The sequence below is a fragment of the Labeo rohita genome, chromosome 3, assembly GCF_022985175.1.
Source record: "Labeo rohita strain BAU-BD-2019 chromosome 3, IGBB_LRoh.1.0, whole genome shotgun sequence".
Classification (NCBI taxonomy): Eukaryota; Metazoa; Chordata; class Actinopteri; order Cypriniformes; family Cyprinidae; genus Labeo; species Labeo rohita.
In genome coordinates this window covers 37,993,766-38,013,856 of record NC_066871.1, presented here as the reverse complement: position 1 = coordinate 38,013,856, position 20,091 = coordinate 37,993,766, and the positions used below count along the sequence as shown (strand labels likewise).

Genomic DNA, 20,091 nt, shown 5'->3' with positions numbered 1-20,091 from the left:
CGCTGTAAGGCAAGAAGGGATACAGCTGCGGTCGGTAAAAAAATGAAATGACATTTTCTACCTATTAGATCATGTTTTTAACGTCTACGCCTACCCCAACATTAAACCTACCCCTTACAATAATGCAAAAGCAGTAATTATTGTTGTGCAGTGTGATAAAAAAATACGCCATATTGATGTGCGCACATCCAGTAGCAGCATCAGTCTAACATATTCAAGTCTTTAAAGTGACTGTGTGTGTGCGTTTTTTTAATCAACATATACACAATCAAAATATAGTTATTATGCTATAATATTATACTATAACTCGTCGAAATAAACCACATATCAATAATAAAGATTAACGGTAATAGAGATCGACGATAATTCTTATAAGTTAAATATAAATAGTCTCTAATTGCTGCTGGAAGTCAGTAAGAACATATAAAATAGGTTTCTCTGCTTTGAATGTTGAGTGACTGATTAGGCTTGTTTGAGATGCATCGGCGCTGCGCAGACCAATCGGCGTATTTAATTGCAGTTTTTAGAACAAAGAACATACAAGGGCAATAACATAAATTACACCAAAACAAATTCAATAATAAACAAACAAACAAACAAACAAACAAACAGGGAAAGCAATAAGAAAATCGCATATCCATAAACAAGTACAAATAATTACAAATTATTAAAAGAATAGATTTAAGACTTTAAAATAATTTACAGATTTTTTTTCGCTTTATTTCTATTACTATTTGTTATTTCTATTTTAAAATGAGTAAAATTAGTTTTTGCACTTCCCATTTATATTTGTGAATAAACAATTTTCACATTATTATCACACTTTATGCTTTTAAATAGCTCTCGCGGTACTTTGATGTCATACGCCGATCGGTCTGCGCAGGGCCGGTGCATCTTGAACAAGCCAATACAGCTCTGACAGCAATTCAAGGACGTTAGGACCATAATGTGATTGGTTACCAAGACACACGTGAGCCAAGTGGAGAGTGAAGGTTGGTGTATCCCTATAATAAGAACATCTCATCTCTCTCTGAAGCTCCGTTTAGTTCCTGTTGTAGCTCGGTGAAAGTGGAGTCAATGTGCAGAGCAGCAGTTTAAATCGAATTACTTATTTTTGTCTCACTTTTCTTACCGCAGTTTGGTGAACTCGAATGAATGATAAACCCTGTAGTGTTAAAATTAAGGAAAAACTCGAAGAACAAATGAGCTCTTGTTGTCGGCTAATTCAGGTAAGTGTATTTCCTGATAAAGGTTGTAACGTTATTTAATTTTAAATTTGCCATGAGATTTTATGTAAGGTCTATATTTGATGTATTTCATATGTAGCCTACTTTAGAAATGTGACCACGTGGTGTGTTCGTGACCACGTGTTTGCGAAATGGCTGATCTCTTTCACCGTGAAACTACATTCGAGACTGTCAAGTTTTGTTTGTTTTTCTGATGTTTGCTAAATTATAATATAAAAGTGACTTATTTGTTTTGTCTCTCTTTTAGGATTATTTATGATTGCAGTGTACTTTGTGGTCCATGATTCTAGGTAAGACCAGACCTAACTTCGTTGCATCAAACATTTTCAGTTTATGTGGTCTGGAATGATGTGTTGCGTAAGACTGCTGAACATTAGTGATGTCAAGTGAAATCACTGACCAGACTAGTGAATTTCAACTTTAGCCTGTTTGATTTTAAAGTTGGAATGAATGTTTATGATGGCATTTTCTTTTACAACAGGGTGAGAAGGTGAATTGGAGAAGACTGAAGTTTGTATATCCCTCACTATGCTCTGTTCTTTGTAATGGCTAAATGTTTATTGTAGATGAGTAACTTTTTATACTGTATTGTAACATTTTATGTGGATGCAAGCAAAAACTGAACAATCCTGTTTGAGTTTATCTACACAATAAATAAACTAAACCTATTTGCTTGTGTTTTTTTTGTTTTTTTGTTAGTGTTTTATTGAATATGTAAGCACTGTATCTGAACCTGTAGAGCCCCTTCATGGCTCAACAGGTCAAGCAGCAGTGCAACAGTAAAAGCTTGTTATAACTGGAGCCTCTTGGATTATTCCCCAAGTTGCTCTTTTAAAAGCAATCGACAAATTTTGTATGTTTATGCATTGTTCCACCATTAAAGGGGTGTTGGATGAGGGTAATAATGGATCTGAGTAAGGGGTCCACAAAGTATATTGATATTCCATTTTATCATGACAACATAGTTGAATTAGTTGAAGAGAGCAGATTTCACCAAACTTGCAGCAAAATTTGCGGGAGCTTGCTTTTCGTACTGCTGCATTTGTGGGAGTATGAATGGAAGTCAGTGGAACAAAAAGGGTAGTAGGACTTGTTGTTGAAATCCTTTAAAACTGCCAGAGAAGGTGAACTGGAAGAGACTGAGGTTTGTATGTTCTTCACTATGTTCTGAGTTACTTTATACTGTATTGTAAAATTTTGTGGATGTAAGCAAAATTGAACAATCCTGTTTGAGATTCTCTGCACAATAAATAAAAGAAACATTTTGTGTGACTTGTTACAGTGTTTTTATTATTAAATGTGTATATAAGTACGCACTGTATCTGAACCTGTAGAGCCCCTTCATGGCTCAACAGGTAAAGCAACAGTGCAACAGTAAAAGCTTGTTATAACTGGAGTATCTTAGATTTTCCCCTAAGTTGCTCTTTTAAAAGCAGTCAACAACTTTTTTTTGTATGGTATGTTTATGCATTGTTCCACTATTATTCCACTATATAAATGGGTGTTGAATGGGGCTAATAGTGGTTCTGAGTAAGGGGGCCATATTGATAATCCATTTTATCATTACAACATAGTTGAATTTAAGTGCAGATTTCACCAAACTTGCAGGAAAATTTGCAGGAGCTTGTCGCTGGAGCAGTACCTTTAAAACAGTGGTTCTTAATCCTGGTCCTATACATTTGGCATGTTTCCCTTATTGAACACACCTGATCGAGACCATCAGCTCATTAGGAGAGAGATCCATGAACTGAACTAACGAGCTGATGATCTCAAGCAGGTGTGTTAAGGGATACATGCAAAATGTGAAGAGCAGGGCCCCCAGGACTGGACTTAAGAACCGCTGCCTTAAAAGGACATTTTTTTTTTTTTTTACCCATAAAAGGTACATATTATGTATCTATTAGGGGTAAAAAGAGGTACAGAGATGTCCTTTTAGTGGTACTGCTCCAGTGACAGTCTGTTGTACCCCAAAAGGTACAATTTTGACCCCTTATTTTTCTGTGTATAATGACCAAGTGTTTCTTTCTAGAAAAATCTGAGTTAATAAACATAGGGTGCGTATTTGCTTGTGTATCATTTTTTGCAGTGTTACAATATATACAAGCACTGTCTTTGAACATGTGGAGCCTCTTCATGGCTCAAGCAACAGTAAAGGCTTGTTAGAGACTTCTGGATTTTCCCCCAAGTTGCTCTTTGAAAAGCAGTGAACAACTTTGACAAACCTTAAATACAAACAGCTTTGAAAAAATGCCTCAGGAATTATTTTTGCAAAAGCCGTTTATCAATTTCCACACACAATCATGTTGTCAATATGGCAGAACACAATATTCAAATGAAATATTGCACAAAAGAAATAACAATTGGCAGAGCGCACAGAAAAGATCAACTGTGAATGGCAATATGGTAGCATAAACCTTAGCAGCAGCTAAGATATATAACTTATGTTGTTGGATACAAAACACTTTCAGACCTGTCAATACCTGTTAAGTATCTGATAATGGATGAATGTCGTAACTCATTCATGATATTTTAGATGGCAAAGTTCACTTGCCCCTGTTAACCAACAGAAACTACCTACATGATTTAATACACCAATGGCCTGCAAGCGCAGTGTTTAAAAAAAAAAAAAAAAAAAAAAAAAGTCTACCAGACAGCAACACAGATAGCAACACTTGACAAACTATGCCAAACAAGGTAGACAAAAATATGAACTGTTTTGTACATTCAACAATCTTCTTTACATGTACACAACACACAAGTTAATCTGCGTTGGAAATAGAATAGCACTTATTTTGAGCCTTGATCTGAAATGCAATGCGAGGTGTAGCCCAGTGGTTCTCAACTGGTTTTGCTTCAGGACCCAAATTCTAGATTGGACATCCCAACACAGTCCAGAATTCATTCACATTCAAAAGTAAAACAAAATACCTTTCAAATTAAACAGTTAAATATATTAATATTACCATTAACTGCCCAACAATATACAAAGTTATTTACAAGACAGGCTGAATAAGAAACATTGTGATCAGCACAAATATATATATCATATATAATGTATTTGGGTTGTATTTTATACACCTTGTGCAGTTTTGTTAATGGTTTTTAAAGGCGAGGGCAGGCCACACACAGAGTCCATTAGCATCTGGCCATCTGTTCTTTACTTCGTTAAATCTTCAGTTCAAAAACCCATAAAATTTGCTTTTTAATTTAGATTATAGATTGTACTCTTTATTTAGCAACTTACATTTATGAAAAACACAATGGCTTTAAATTCACATTTGAGTGCAATTTATGTAAAAATGTGAAAGCCGCTTAAGTAATATTCGACACAGACCTTATTTTACTTGTATGATCATAAAACACCTTTCTAAAAACTAGCAAGAAATTACAACCCATGGCAAATTTGTCTTCTGGTCCCCCTACAAACAGACAGATCTGTTTGGGTTCTGAGACATGAATGTCCCAAAAGACGACAAACTCAATCTATACAAAGATATAAGAAGTCTTTCCCCCTCTATTTTAAAAGATTGGCCTATTTATCTTGCTTTCTTAACTTTGCACCTTTATCCCTGTTGTTCTTTGAGAACAGACCTGCAACTCACCATTTGAGAACCACTGATCTACGGCCATTGCAGAGGGGCAATGATTGACTGGAGATATCTCACACAGAAAGCTCTTGAACCCTATCATCTAGAATAGTCCGCTTGAGTAGGGATGGCTTAGGGATGAGAGGTTATTGGCTGGTGTCCCTCTTGAGCACAGTGAAATTGATCTAATTGCATAATCAGACGCCACACAGAGGGCTCAGGCAGCGGTGAATGGAAGAGGATAATGGTGGTACTAGTAGGTCTGTTGTGTTTAAGAAATTATTTGCTGCTAGAAGCATATGACAATCATGAGAAAATCATAAATGGGTGCAAATCTCGGAAATGCCCCCTTTTGGCTTAGTTTCTGTTAAAATGACCAGACTCATCCGTTAATGGTGTTTAGCACGTTCTATAAATCCCGAGGATGTGCGGCCCCAAATATCGAACCCTCCAGGTGGTTTGCAGGCACCCTGTCATACCAAAAGTCCAGTGAAAACCCTCGTAATTCATATCTGCCATCTGGGCGTTAGGCTATTGGAGGAAAGAGTTTAAGTACTGTCATGCAACACTAGGACGTTTGGTAAGTCAGCGTGCATCAAACAGAGGTAGCGTATACACTTCACCTAGTCACATGTGTCTTCTATGTTCTATACTGCCTCTTCACGTGTTGTTCAACATCACCTCTATGCATTTTAGTGTGTCACTTTATCCTGTTTGAGGGCCAACAGCATGTGCAATCGTACTGTCCCGAACAAATCAAAAGCAAGCAAGCAAGCAAGCAATATTGTCCTTTCTTTTAGTTATTGATGTGTTCAGATTTTTCACAGCTCTGTTCAAATGGGCAATATGGCACCTGTAATTTTCAACTCAGGTATAGTCCTGCCCTCATGGGACTGAAGTGTTTATCTTTTGTTTTATACAGTAACTAAATCTTCACATGTCCTCAAGGGACTCCTCAGGGTCCAAGGTTTCTTCATTCTTCAAGGCATTGGCATTGGACCGCGTGTCCATGGCAGAGTGCATGATAGGCAGCCAGACGTCATCCATGTTTGGCATTACAAATATTTTCTGCGTAAGGTAATGGAGGCATTAGAGGCTCAGGAAGAGGAAGTAAACAAATATGCAACAGCAAACAAATATGGGGAAATTTGCAGAATCTCTTTTACCACAAATTTGAAGGTGCAGTAACACTATTTTACAGTATCCTTCTTGCGTGTTACTTGTATTTACTATAGTAATAATAGTAAATTGTTAATTTAATATTACTCCGTACTTATAGTAATATACCAGGACTGTAACAAGAACATCATAACGTGTAACCATGGTGCTTGCATGATTGTTATTTACATTACACATTCAGAGATCTCATCTATGAGCTCCTCGTGTTTATATACAAAACTGGTAATTACGGGTTTGCAGCTCTTAATTGCCAAAAGTAAACCACTGAAGCAGGGAATCTCTGTTTTGGCCCTCACTTTTTTTTTTTTAGCTCTAACCTTGAACAAACTCATTGAAACGAAACTCTAAAGATCTCGATTAGCTTTTTTAGGAAGCTTTGATTAAGTGGAGCTAAACTCTGCAGGAAAAGCCCAGATTTGAGAACCGCTGCACTAATGAATGGCATTCCTTCTTATCCTATAACACCTTCAAGAAGGTCTTAATTCTACCATTTGTAATATAAAGTCGAATTAACAAACATTCATAAACATAAACATTACCAAACAAACATTCTCATCTAGATACTTGCATAAATCTGACACACTAACTTCTTTAAAATTCAGTTGAAATGGCAACAACTACAAAAATATTTATAAAAATAAAAAGGCACATTAAAATAAAATCAAATAAAAAAAAAAAATACATTCATGTTCTTATAATGCAACTATTTTTTGCATTCATAATGAAAGCAGTGAGGGTCTATATTAATGTTCAAGTTTTAAGTTTACATATGCATACCTGAAACTCCTGATTGAGTTTATTTTCTATCCAGTCAGTCACATGAGCAAAAGTAACCTCTCTCTCGCCCAGTTTAGGCCGAGCTTTCAGTTCCAGATGAGGAGGACTTCTGAAACCATACCTGAAATAAACATATGTTAAACAATAATAAACAAATAAACACATGTCCATATTCATGTCTTTACTTTGAAAATGTAATTTCTGCAACCTGTTCAAGTGACATTTCACTCTAGGACGTTCTTAGACCAACTGTTTTTTTTTTTTGTTTTTTTTCCTCGAGGTTTAAAAATATATAATATCCTTTTTTATTTTTACTGGATTGTAGGGTGCCTAATTATCAGAAATACCGGCATGACCAGTGTTGGGCAGATTACATACAAATTATGGTCTGTTACTGATTCCAATAACATGACAAAATTGTAGTTAATAACTTATTTACATTACGTATTTTAGGTAATTTAATCAAACTACTTTTTCATTACTTTTAGATTACTTTTGACCTAACTTACCACATTGATTTAAATAGGATGACATTGTACCTTATTGATATAAAAATACAAAGAGAATAAAAATGTATTCCATTCACTGTTATTAACAACAAGTACATTAAACATTATGTCAAGGTTTCTTAAACTGGGGTTAATGAAAGTTTTGGGAGGGGTTTGTGAGTTTAATGAAAAGCTAATAACTAATTAAATCTAAAATGTCAAATTAAACTAAATCGTTTTATTTGTTTGACTGCATGTGACCATTAAGAAAGAACCACGAACCTGCAAATGTGTTGACTTACAGTTATGGCCAAAAATATCGGCACCCTTGCAATTCTGTCAGAAAATGCAACACTTCTCTCAGAAAATTGTTCCAGTTGCAAATGTTTTGGTATTCACATGCTAATTGTTTTTGTTTGCACTAAAACAACACAAAAACAGAGAAGAAAAGTCAAACTTGATTAAATTTTAACAAAACTCTACAATGGACTGGACAAATTTATTGGCCCCTTGTCAAAATTGAGAGAAATAATTGTTTTTCCAAGCATGTGATACTCCTGTAATTTGTATTTAGATACACCTGTGGTAAGTAACAGGTGTGGGCAATATTGTAATCACACTTGCAAAAAGTTAAAAAGGAGAAAAGTTGACTCAGCCTTTGTGTTGTTTGTCACACTGATCAAGTATAAAGAGCTGTCTGTGGATTTGAGAGAAAAAAAACTGTGGAAAAACATGGACAATCTCAAGGCTACAAGTCCATGTCCAGAGATCTTAATGTTCCTGTGTCCACTGTGCGCAATATCATCAAGAGGTTTAGAGCCCATGGCACTGTAACTAACCTCCCTGGATGTGGACAGAAGAGCAAAACATCAGTTGGGAGAAGGCATCCTTCAAATCTGAATGACGAGCAGTTTGCAAAAGAAGAGTGGTCCAAAATTCCAGTAGAGAGGTGTAAGAAACTCATTCATGGTTACAGGAAGCGATTGATTTCAGTTATTTTTTCCAAAGGGGGTACTGCCAAATATTAAGTAAAGGGTGCCACTAATTTTGTCCAGTGCATTTTTTGGGTTCTGTGTGGAACTGTATCAGATTTTTTTTTTGTGTGTGTTGTTCCAATGCAAACAAAAATAAATAAATAAATAAAAATAAACATGAGTACAAAAACATTTGCAACTGCAACAATTTTCTGAGAGAAGGGTTGCATTTTCTGCCAGAACTGCAAGGGGGACGATATTTTTGGCCATGACTGTATTACCTTAAAATCTCAGAGGTACTCAGTAAATATATTAGGTGAAGGAGCTTCAAAAGTCTGTAAGTCCCTGTATTATATGTAAATAAACAAATTAAGTGAATTTGTGCAATTTACGGTGTTTAAAAGACTAAGACCTTTCAAAGACAAAGACTTGTGTTGTATGTAATCAATGAAAAAAGTAACTTTAGTCTGATTAAAAATAGTTTAAAACGTAATACACATAATACATGTAATCTAACTACAAGTGCCTAATTTTTGGAATCCGATTAGTAGTTACTACCTAGCACTCACCATGACACATAAAATCTGGAAAAAAGGCTTACATTTTATTCAAGCAAAACGTAATTTGTTACTTCTCTGTTTAGATTTTAAGATAGAATACATCCTGGACATGTTCTTTACAGGCTTCATTAGCTTTATCAATGCCATACAAAAAAAAAAAAAGAAATGTATATTAAAATCCGATCTGTGTTGTTCACAGATATGAAATTATAATCAATAATAATAATGACCAGCAGATGGCATGCTAGCAACTTGCAAGATGCCCTAAAATACTATCTGACTTTGATTCTGGGCAGTAGTAATCTAAAGAGCATATTAAAGGAAGTTCTGTACCATATCCTGTCTGTTGGAGGTGGTGGAATGTTGACAGCTAGTGTTCCCCGACACTCCTGAACCTCCACCGTTAGGACCAGTGGTGTATTGGACACCTCCTCTATCTTCTTCTTAATGAACTCCGTTTCTGTTGCTTTCTGGAAATACTTGGACTTGGCAATCTTGTCCACAAAGCGCATGATTTTGCTGGGTCGGTGTCCCCCAACATAACTGGGAAGAAAAGAGGCCATGAGCCAGTTAATCCAGCAGTATGTTCTGCCAGACTAACTTTATCTCCAGGTGTGTGGCCATCTTTATTCCACAGACAGATTTTGTCTCAAAGCTGGGCTGGGCTGTCAAACTGGTAAACATATCCTGAATTAAACACTGAAGAAAATCTCACCTTTCCACTCCTGGAATATCAGGCACTTCCACAGCATCTTCCTCATCAGAAGATCCTGCACTCGATGACTCTTCATCACTGTCGGCCAGGAAGTAAGTGCGTGGTCTGTGTCTGGTTCATGCAAACAAACAAACAAAGGCTTATGCAGCATATTTCTATGATAACTGGGTTTCGAAAGCAAAGGAATTTGCAAAGCTACAAAACACGTCCTTTACACAGCTGATACACAGTAGTAATAATAAAAAAGCGCATTTCTTCTTAAAGATGAAAGATCTGTTCCGAACCCCTGTGAGCTGTAATGTTTTCAGGTATTGTTTGCATGTTTCACACACAAATGCTGAATCACACGCATCACTCGTCGCAATCCAAGTATGCAATGTGATGCTCATTTAAGGGCTTGAAACAGAACTTCTGCAAGCACATGCGGGGATGTGGTGATGTGGTGATGAAAATTCTAAGCAGCAGCAATGTACAGGTACAATGAGAGATTTCAGAAAAGCCCTGATTTAACTCACCATTAAGAGTTCACATCCAAAAAGAAATGAGTCCAGAGGAAACATTAAAAAAAAAGAGTAAAAGATAAATACATCCAACAGAAAAAATAACCCATCAGATAATTACAACAAGAGATGAGGAACATCTGTCTTCTGAAATGTCATTTATACACTTACCCTTCTTTTCCCTGTTCTCCAAGACCTTCCCCCTCTTTTCCCAGTCTGGTCAGGTTCATCTTGGTTTCAAGAGTCATGAGAAATGAACCGTTGTACGAGATCTCCAAGTCAAACCAAAGGCCTATAAATGGAAATTCAAACAGTAGTTTATGCAGTGGTCCTAAAATGTATTTGGTCGGCGCCAATAGCCTCGTGGACCTTTCCCAATCCCACACCCCCTCTCTCTCCCACTCACTTCCTGTCTCATCTCCACTGTCCTGTCAAAGAATACTTCAAAATGGTCTCAGTGCATTAAATAACAACAAAAATGTTATATTTGCGGTGTTCCACTACCAAAACACAAAACTCTTCCCAGAGAATAATCATTTCCTGCACAGCTCATTGTGATTCTCTAACTTTAACATTTGAAATCAATATCTTTAAATCAGGGGTGTCTAAACTCGGTCCTGGAGGGCCACTGTCCTGCACAGTTTAGCTCCAACCCTAATTAAACACAACTGAACCAGATAATCAAGCTCGTAATAGGCATGCTAGAAACTTCCAGGCAGGTACGTTGAGGCAAGTTGGAGCCAAGTTCTGCAGGACACCAGCCCTCCAGGACCCCTGATCTAAATTATATTATTGATATTTTTTCGTAATTTCATCATCAAGCTTCACTAGCCTAAAAAATTATTCCTTTGATTCTATACTATTATGACACAATAGGCCACCAGTCCCTTGAAAACAAGCAAAGCAAATTTATTTACTTCATCTTTCCCTGATTTGAATACTCTACACCAAATCAAGTGGGCTGGACTTCTGCACCCAGCATGTGTTTACACTGATTAAATTCATGCAGAAGTCACTAGTGAACCCCCCGGAAATCCTAAAAGCCACACTGTCATGACACACACTTCCTCCTGAGTGAGTGAAAGGTCAATACTTGAGTTTGCTCCACTCTGATTGGCTCAGAGACACACTGATCCTCTGAGCTCAGCGGGCTGCTTCCTAGATGACGAACGAGAAGTTTAACAAGCTGGCAGGAGTCTGGTCATTTACCAAATCATACAGACTCACTGTAGGGGTGCTGCTCAGTACAATGCAGATATAGCTTGACTGTGGCTGAAGCACAAATCAAATCAGCAGTAAAAAAAAAAAAAAAAAGAGAGAGATGGACAAGATCTCACGACACTGCTAAAAGAACCAAACTTAAAATTTAGTTAGGCACCTGGTATTTGTTTGTTTGCTCGTTTATTAATTTTTTTAACACAATGTTAGGCATCTTGTGAGAAAATGTAACCAAGTGACTCTTGCTAAGGGCCCATGTAGGTTGCCAAAGTCTTCTTAAAGTGAGTTTTACCATTATAGCATTCCTGTAGCAGAACACAGTGCTATAACAAGGTCATGGGTTTGTTCCCAGCGAAGGCATGAACTGATGAAATGTGTACTCTGAAGTCAAGTCGCTCCGGATAAAAGGTGTTTGCACAAACAGTAATGTTGCTATCCATGAGTGTTCTGGTGTCTTCTAAGCCATTGTCAAGGAAGGGAAGCAATGCCTCCTTAAAATATTGGATTAGACCAAAAATATAGTAATAAACAATGCAAATATTGCAAAATACAACATTAAAAAGTGTTTTTTTCTGAAGTAACATTATCCAACAGTGACAACAGCAGCAAGTTACAGCGGAAGTCCACATCACTCTTGCCTTCCTTGAGACCACTGAGTTTTAACACACCCTCTAAAGCGTGCAGTGAGTTTGGTGGGGATTAACTAATGAACGGGGGGGAAGTCAAGTTAGAGGAGGCAATGCCGCCATCCTGATTATATGACCGGCTAATACTGGTTATGTTCAGCTGAGATTGGTTTCTGCTATAAATACCCCCTCTTGTGTTTGTGCGCATTCAGTGTTCGTGAATCAGTCTGAATGAACAACATGTTGTTGTTAATGGGAAAACTAAAAAAAAAAAAAAAAAAAAAAAAAAAAAGTAAGTAAACATCTTACAAACTTTGAAACAAAGACTTGAAAAGGCATGAACATATGATCTGTAGGAGTTTTTAGTGAGTAATCAGCTTGGAGAAATTTAAAGTAATATTTATCTAGCTTTGATGAGTGATGATCCGAAAAAATTCAAAAATAGTAAAATATTAACTATTTAAAAGAACAGCTGAACAGAGTTCACAAATAGAGCATACTGTTTAAATTGTTACGGTCTTGAGTTACATTGGAAAAAATGTAAAATGCTTAAAAACACTAACCTGATGAGATTTATACTTGCCTTTAATAAATAGAATACTGATTACATTGGAAATGTTAAAATACAAAAGTAAGTTGTTTTTTTCGTCTGATTGTAAATTTAACCAAGAAAATGTGACTTGGACATGAATTTACATCTGATAAAAAAAAAAAAAAAAAAAACAAACAAAAAAAAAAAAAAAAAGTAACGTAACTTTTTTTAAGCAATTAAACGTATTAGTTTCACTATTACTAAAGATGCTGCTGAACATTGTTAAGAAACGCACAGACTCAGGTAATTCACACAAGCTTCACACAGGTAAAACAAATCTGCCTGTCACTCTAATAACCACATTAGATTGCATTGATAACTGAATTATCAGTGGCTCAAGCTTCTGTTACTAGCTCCAAAATGACACCAAAATGAGGCCTGAGATGAGATCAGAGAAATTAGTCTTAAACAAAAGAACATTTTAAGGACAAAATCTTGACAAACTGTTTGCAACACATAATGTGAACAATGTCTTAATTATTCATTACATAATTCTCCAAAATCCCACACCCAACATGCAGACTAGTTGACCGAATGTCTGGAAACACCTAAACTGAAACTAGCAGCAAAGACACACCAGCAAGATAAGACAGTTTAAGACCAAAAGAAGCTTGGAAAATTTTGAAACAGACCACTTTTAACCTTTTAATATAGTGTTTGCAATTTTCCCATATAATTATTATTATCCTTTTATTATTTGTATTAATCTAAACTCTGTAACCCGTGAGTTAGTATACTGTAGGTTAAGTGCTTGGTTTAGTTGTGTTGTTTGTTTGCACACGTGTCATTGTTTGTAGCTCATGCTCATAAATTGGAGTCCCTAATCATGCTGTGAGATGCTCTTACAAACGTGGGATCAGTATTATCATCATCTATGGCCAAGAGAGTAATATCCCAATAGATGTTCTCAATAAACCTTTCCTGGACTAGTGTTGGCCTGATATCTGTCAAGAATCAACCCAAATATATTTTACTGATCATAATTAATTACAAATATTTTCCCTTTTGAGCTAATCATTTTTCCTTTATAACAGTATGAGCAATATTAATCATAAATGGATTACAGACCAGGCCTTACCTCTGTGATCCACAGATGGTTTGGAGGAGCTGAGGATTTTAGGAACAGACATTCCCATGTCCAGCTCTGTGAGGGTCAGTTCATTCATGAAGTATGGCAACTGTAATAATCAAGACAGAAGTTACTATTTAATCAAATGTGCAGTCAGACAATTTGGTGTCAGATGTAAACCTTTCCGTACTCACCCTGATCTTACTCAGCTTTTTCTGGATCTTTTTGGACACCACATCTGCCCAGTATTTCTCTCCAAGAAAGTCCCAGAAAATGCGCCCTAAAAGAGCATTGACCCAGGCTTCAGACTCTGACTCCTGCTCGTGACTGGCTGGAAACTGTGTGATAAACACAACGGGAAATAGATCTTCATTGGAAGACACTGAGGTAACCTCACAGACTACAGGAGAGCACTAAACTCTTTCTTCGTCTACTCTACAATGTAGAGCAATTTCTATTTCTAAAAGATTCCCCCCCAAAAAAATCACCTGAAAAATGCCACAAAAGGTCATGTGTTACAGTGTGTTAGCACAGTTAATAACAATGCACTGTTTACAGTTATCCGGTAAACATCACAAATAAGCTAATATATCACATAGAAAATTGATATATGAAATTTATTTGTACGATCCCAGATGTTGTTATATTGGTTATCTGTTACAGTGGCTTTGAACGTGGCTTATTGAATGGGATATCATAACTTAATGATTAAGATTTAAAAATACCATCTAATCCTATTTCTAATAGGCTTTAATGCAGTGCAACTTCATTTAATTAAAGATATCTCCATCAAAAGCTGTGAAATTTAACTTATGTGGGAAATTAGAACACTACATAAAACAATTGCAAATAAAGCATCATTTCTATCCCATGTGCACAAGAGAACAAAATCGTCACTTCCCGGGAACTTGCCACAAGTATTAATTTAATAATAAAGTAAGTGTACATGTTTTTATGCCCGTTTTAAGACCTCACGCGCATATTGCCATTTCCATCCAGCATTTTTAACGTAATATCCCAAAATTCACATCAAAATATCTGAATAGAAACATAGCTATAGTCAAAGTCTGGATGTATGAGTCTCCGTATTTGATAGATAGAGCTAATTTAGTTGATGTTTGGCTTTTAAATGAAAGATTACTGCTTTTAAGAAAATGCACATTGCAAAATATTGTGGACCTTTTTCACGACTCCCGGGCTGCTTCCAGCACTCTGAACAGGGCTTGTGGTGGGACTGCCTGCAGACTGGCTGACATATTTGGCCATGTAGACGTTGTATTCCAGAACTTTCTGTTTGACACTGGCATCAAGGTCTTTTTGTCTGGGATGAGTCTGGAGCACTTCATCCAGGCTGCCGCGACTGCTGCTGCGGCTATGAGACAGACAGCCTACAGAGAGAGATAATACTACTTATTCTTTAAAAACATGAACAGCTCCAAATATCAACATGAATAAATTTAATAGACAAAAAAAGCATATGGATACAAGTATAGTCTGGTCCTCATTTATGAAAAATGATTTTCACAGTCTGTGACGATGCTTTTCCCATAATTTACTTTGTAAACCTATTTCTTTTTTTTTTTATTATTATTTTTCTTTTGTGTGAAACTTTTTTTTTTCCTTTGCATTTATGACTCAATACTTTGCGTTATATTACTAGCTAATACTGTTGCGTGAATGTTTATAATACAAAAGCTGAGGGAGTTAAATTAAGCACCTTTTTCTTATCTAACCACTATAATCAATCTTGAATAGCTTTTCCTATTTTGGAAAGTCATATACACCATCATGGATTTTATTTCTTTTGCAATTGGTGCAAAAGAGAATGCAAAAATGGTATTTCTTATAGTTCTGCTCACCACTACTTTTTTGTTTACCTAAATATGAAAATTCCCACATCTGAGAGCACTGGAAATATGAAAAGTGTTTATTGTGCTCTCATTGCAAATATACTTTTTCTTAATGTAAGTAATACTAATTATTTGAATCAAGGACCATTTGTAAATATGAGCTTTTACTTGTAGGAAGGCCTGAGGGCTTCTTGGCTTCGGATTTCAGCTTGGACGCAAGTAGCATCCTTCTGAACCATTCTTCTTTGTCTCTTCCTGTCCTCCCAAACAGGTACAGCACAGGTTCTGTGTGCGCTCTTTTAGGTTCCTCACTAGTGCCTACAGCCTCAGGCCTGTCTCCTGCTGCAGGGGTCTTCTCTTCCACCACGTCGGACCTATCTCCCTGTACTTTGGCCAAGAAGTCATCCTGCTTGGCCAGCTCAATGCAGATGGGATACTTTTTATTCCACACCCTTTTCCTGGCCAAGCTGTGAGGTACCAGGTAGATCTGTAATACAAGAACTCAAATGTAACATTCATTTGTTTAAACAGCATATATTTACAAGGTTAAATAAGTTTTGTTTTTAAAAGCTTGGCCAAAGAACAATGCTGCAACATGTTTAGATGAAAGAAAAAAAGTTTCAGTGTAAAATGTATTATGGAAATATTACAATGGCATCCTGTTTGTCAGAGACATTTTAAATCTAAAAATATTTTGTCACATTCTATATTTCAATTATATTTTCAAACTTTAATTTACATTAACAAAAAAACGAAATTATCTACAAAACAAAACAAAACAAAGCCAAAAAAAAAAAAAAAGAAAAAAAATATCAAGTCTTATCACCCACCTTACTGTTGGTGAGATCGTAGATTTTCTGGCTAACATAGGTGATGTCAGGTTTGAGCTCATTGAAGGTTGCCCGGCGGGGAATATTGCGGTTAGGTTTGGACAGTCGCAGGACAGAGCCCTCCAGACGCACATACACAGAGTGAGTGAGTGTGGCGTGATACGTCTCAGGGTCATAGCTGTATATCTCATTCATCCAACCCTGAGTACATAAACAGAAATTTTACAAATAGGCTGCAAAAAAGAATAAGACATAATTAAAGGGACCAAGCACAACCTACGCTGCATTAATCAGAAAAAAAAAAAAAAAAAAAAAAAATACCTCACCTGTTGGGTTACGAGTCAGACCCTACGTGTCAGATATTCAATTTTATGAAATGATTTTGAATTAAAAACAAAATCCATTGAGAATGTTTTTGTTGTTCTTTTTCCCCCACAACATCAATGGCAATAGTAAATGATTAGCAGTTAAAAATGAAAAAAAGTAAATTTTCACTTGTTCGTGATAAAAATATGATTTTAGCTCATTCACACCAAGAACAAAAACTATAAATAAACATAATAAACATAAAAATGTTTTAACTAGCATCCACAATGACAACAATGTTCTGTTCTGTATACTAAGCATGCACTGCAGTTTTATGCTGTTTAAATGTAATTGCAACATATGCTTTTTTTAAAATTGGACAGATTTTTTTTTGGACTCTAGCTGGAAAAAAAAAAAAAAAAAAAAAAAAAAAGTAAAATTTGTATGAATCATTCAAGGATCTAGTCAATGATAAGGTGTAGTATTATCAAAAAAACATGATCTGGTACCTCTTTGCTTTAGTTCAGTTCACTGTGTCCAAACAAGCAAACTACAAACGATACTAATATACACTCACTGTGCACTGTAGTGCTACCAAAAAAATCATGATCCAAACTTTATGTCCAAACTAAAATCTGAAGTGAGTTTTTAAAAGCTTTTGAGTTTTTAAAGTGTGCTATAATTTTGTCATAAACCGCTGTTGAGACAATATTTTTGCTTGAAATGGAGTGGAGGCTTTGACCCAGAAACCATATCATTCGAAGGTTGATGCATCACAACTATCTCTGGAGACACCCCAGATTATACTGTTAATTTCTCTTAAATGCTCCTTGACAGGAGTTGCCCTGCACTGAAACATGACATCAGCAACATTCACTTTGACCTAGTGTAACTATCAGCGTGTGACTATCACGTGACCACCTTCTACTTCTAGCAAGCAATGCAGAACTGAACAGATCATTTCATTATCGGGGAAAACCAAACAAGGCCACACAGGGTACTCTAGATAAGCTGGTCATCAGCTTTTTTTGTGAAAGCCTTCAGCCATTCTCAGGAGTTGAACAACCTCCTTTAGGACTCTGGTTAAAAATCTTCACCCTAGTATGACTTTAATAAACTGTGTCAAGTGTCAACAACAACAGACTGTTGGAATGTGAGGCAGAGAAGCACATTTAAAAAGCAAGCAAAAGCATTTTCTGAAAATAAAATTTGGATTTCTTGTGAGTACTAGGGGATACTACGACTTAATACTCATTGGGATCATTCAGAATTTGTTGTTGTTAGTTTATTTAGCATTTGCAGAACTGAGAATATGAGTACACATTTTCTAAGCCAGGTAGGCTTATATAACTGGTAAAATAATAAATATCTCAAATCTCGAATATCTTAATATGAGCATGGTGAAATGCAAAGTGAAGAGACAAAAATATCGGCAAAATACCAAGTAAACTTCTAGTTCTTCAAAACTACACCTTTAACCACTGCACGAGAATCATCTTTGGCAGCAGGGTGAAACCCACCTTGTAGATGGTTGGTTCTTTGATATCCAGAGGAACCCTGTTCCATTTTTCTCTTCTGCTCCAGCTGCCATGACGGCCACATGAAGATCTGCCTCTTGCTGATAGCCACACCACCAAAATGGCTAGCATGAAACCTGCCACCACTCCCATCAACACCCAACACACATATGTAGGTAGTGGCAACACAAAGTAACCATAAACTATAGATATAAGTAGAATCAGTGCATTGTGGGGTACTCCTGGAGGCTCATCTTCTTCCTCCTCCTCCTCCCCTCCTTCAGTTGGTTCCTCACTGCATCCCCCTGTACTCCCTCGTCGGACTTGGGATGAACGAGGCCCTTCTCCATCTAACTCTGTGTCAGTGCAGAGTTCACAGTCTTCAGTGTAGAGCTCGCAAAATTCTTCATCTTCTTGACGAGCAAGCGTTGACATGAAACACCTGTCCAAGCCCAGAGAAGGTGACTTGTGCAAAGGCAGCTCAACAGTTGGGCCCTCAAGAGGACTTTCACCCTCCAGGTCTTCCTCTTCCTTGATGCAGTAGTTATTGTTGCTTTCTGAGTGGCCATTGAGGGCAGACAAACTGGAGAGTTCAGAGGCGCTGGAGGAAAGGTTCCTAGACCGGTAAGAGACTCCTGCAGTTGTGGATGTGTTTGCGCTGAGGCCACCAGGCTCCTCACCAATGATTTTGCTGAGCAGCTGAAGAGGTTCACACATGACCTCTGACAGACGCCGCTTTGTGTCTTCAATACGTGCCTCCACCTCCTGAACTTTGAAGAAGGACCGGCTATCTGGTGAGGTGAGGGGGGATGAGGGAGCAGTTTTGGAGTCTCCACTGGCAGCAGGAACACGAGTCTGACTGAAAGGTTTGAAGAGGTGCAGATTGAGCCGGGAATCTGGGGGCCGATGCGTCGATGAAGATTCCTGCTCGGACCGAGCAGTGTCTGTGGACAAAGACTTAACCAATGTTTTCATCAAATGCCGGTGCCTTATTGACTGGGGAGCAACCTCACGAGATTCCACCTCAGTAGAAAGGGACTTGACTAGGCTAAGGAAGGGCTTTGAGGGAAGGCCAGACGCCTTGGCTGGGGATGAGCTAGAGGAAGCTGAATGGGTAGAAGGTACTGGGGGAGTCGACCTCTGTTCAGAGGGCCATGAGAAGCTAGCAAGACTAGAAGTTGATGTGCAACCCAAGCTGATGGAGGGATGCTGTATAGCTAGGGCAGAACTATGGGTCTGGGATGACAGTCCCGTGACCATGTCCGCTTCCAGTCCTTCAGAGAGAAGCTCCTCACTGGCCTCCTGAGCTGTGACTACAGTATGATCTTCAGTTTCAAGGCCAGAAGGGGAAACAGCTAGCCTGTAGAGCTCTTCTTCCTCCTCCTCTTCCTCATTTCCCTTGGCGGAAAAGTGTATGGTGATGGTATCTCGGGAGAGCGACCGCTGCACCTGCAGCTTACGGGCTGCTGAGGCCCGAGAAGAGGAGGATGAAGAAGGGGGGCTTAGTGTGTCTGCATGGCCACCACCCTGACTGGTCATGGCACCAATCAAAAGAACTCAGAGCCTGTGGGTGCAGAAAAAAGAAGGGTTACATATAATACACACTCTTCATATAAGTACATCATCCCCATACAAAAAAAGAAAAAAAACAAACATGGTTCATGTCAGTGTTTCCAATTACTTTCCTAGACTGTGCTGGCCCACCTTAGTTTCACAATGAACCGAAAACAAATCTCTGTAACACTGTAACACAAAGATCTGTAACACTGGTACCATTGCTTTGGCAAGGATCTGTCGATGGCATTAAAATTACGATATGGTTTAGTGTGATTATCAAAACCCAAAACAGGCCGTGATTTAATTTTAGAAGTACACAGTTTGTTGTGCTACACATTTCAGAGAGAAGCTAAGCAACATTTTTATTTACACACGCACAGCTCATGATGCAGTGTTCTTAGTGTCTCAGTTAAAACTGGAAACTTAATCTCTACATGTGCTGTGAGCTTAGCCTGCATCTGGGAATGCAACATGTACCATTCACTACATTTGCATAATT

At 37.4% G+C, this 20,091-nt stretch overlaps 1 protein-coding gene, 1 long non-coding RNA gene and 2 other non-coding genes across 9 annotated transcripts in view; 3 read left to right on the top strand and 1 right to left on the bottom strand.

Annotated features, from left to right (window-relative positions):
- The first annotated feature begins 985 nt into the window (after window positions 1–985).
- Window positions 986–3,382, top strand: LOC127163432 (uncharacterized). Its single transcript, XR_007827481.1, has 3 exons — window positions 986–1,229; window positions 1,495–1,537; window positions 1,729–3,382. It is a non-coding gene; the product is annotated as an uncharacterized LOC127163432 (long non-coding RNA).
- On the top strand, window positions 1,964–2,097 carry LOC127163623 (small nucleolar RNA SNORA50). The gene has a single exon (XR_007827510.1). It is a non-coding gene; the product is annotated as a small nucleolar RNA SNORA50 (small nucleolar RNA).
- LOC127163624 (small nucleolar RNA SNORA50) lies at window positions 2,559–2,692 on the top strand. Its single transcript, XR_007827511.1, has one exon. It is a non-coding gene; the product is annotated as a small nucleolar RNA SNORA50 (small nucleolar RNA).
- A 124-nt stretch (window positions 3,383–3,506) lies between the features above and the next one.
- The window catches only part of tex2 (testis expressed 2), a 39,833-nt gene continuing 23,248 nt past the window's right edge, over window positions 3,507–20,091 (bottom strand). For 5 of the 6 annotated variants that reach the window (XM_051106583.1, XM_051106582.1, XM_051106586.1 and 2 more), the window contains 11 exons: window positions 18,039–19,599; window positions 16,213–16,413; window positions 15,551–15,869; window positions 14,712–14,920; window positions 13,727–13,870; window positions 13,542–13,641; window positions 10,199–10,319; window positions 9,528–9,638; window positions 9,146–9,355; window positions 6,791–6,911; window positions 3,507–5,902 (listed from right to left, as the gene is read on the bottom strand). In XM_051106583.1, the coding sequence (XP_050962540.1) occupies window positions 5,768–5,902; window positions 6,791–6,911; window positions 9,146–9,355; window positions 9,528–9,638; window positions 10,199–10,319; window positions 13,542–13,641; window positions 13,727–13,870; window positions 14,712–14,920; window positions 15,551–15,869; window positions 16,213–16,413; window positions 18,039–19,574 (3,207 nt within the window). In that variant the 5' untranslated portion in view covers window positions 19,575–19,599 and the 3' untranslated portion in view covers window positions 3,507–5,767. The remainder of the gene's footprint in view (window positions 5,903–6,790; window positions 6,912–9,145; window positions 9,356–9,527; window positions 9,639–10,198; window positions 10,320–13,541; window positions 13,642–13,726; window positions 13,871–14,711; window positions 14,921–15,550; window positions 15,870–16,212; window positions 16,414–18,038; window positions 19,600–20,091) is intronic. The other variant, XM_051106587.1, reaches the window with a different exon arrangement.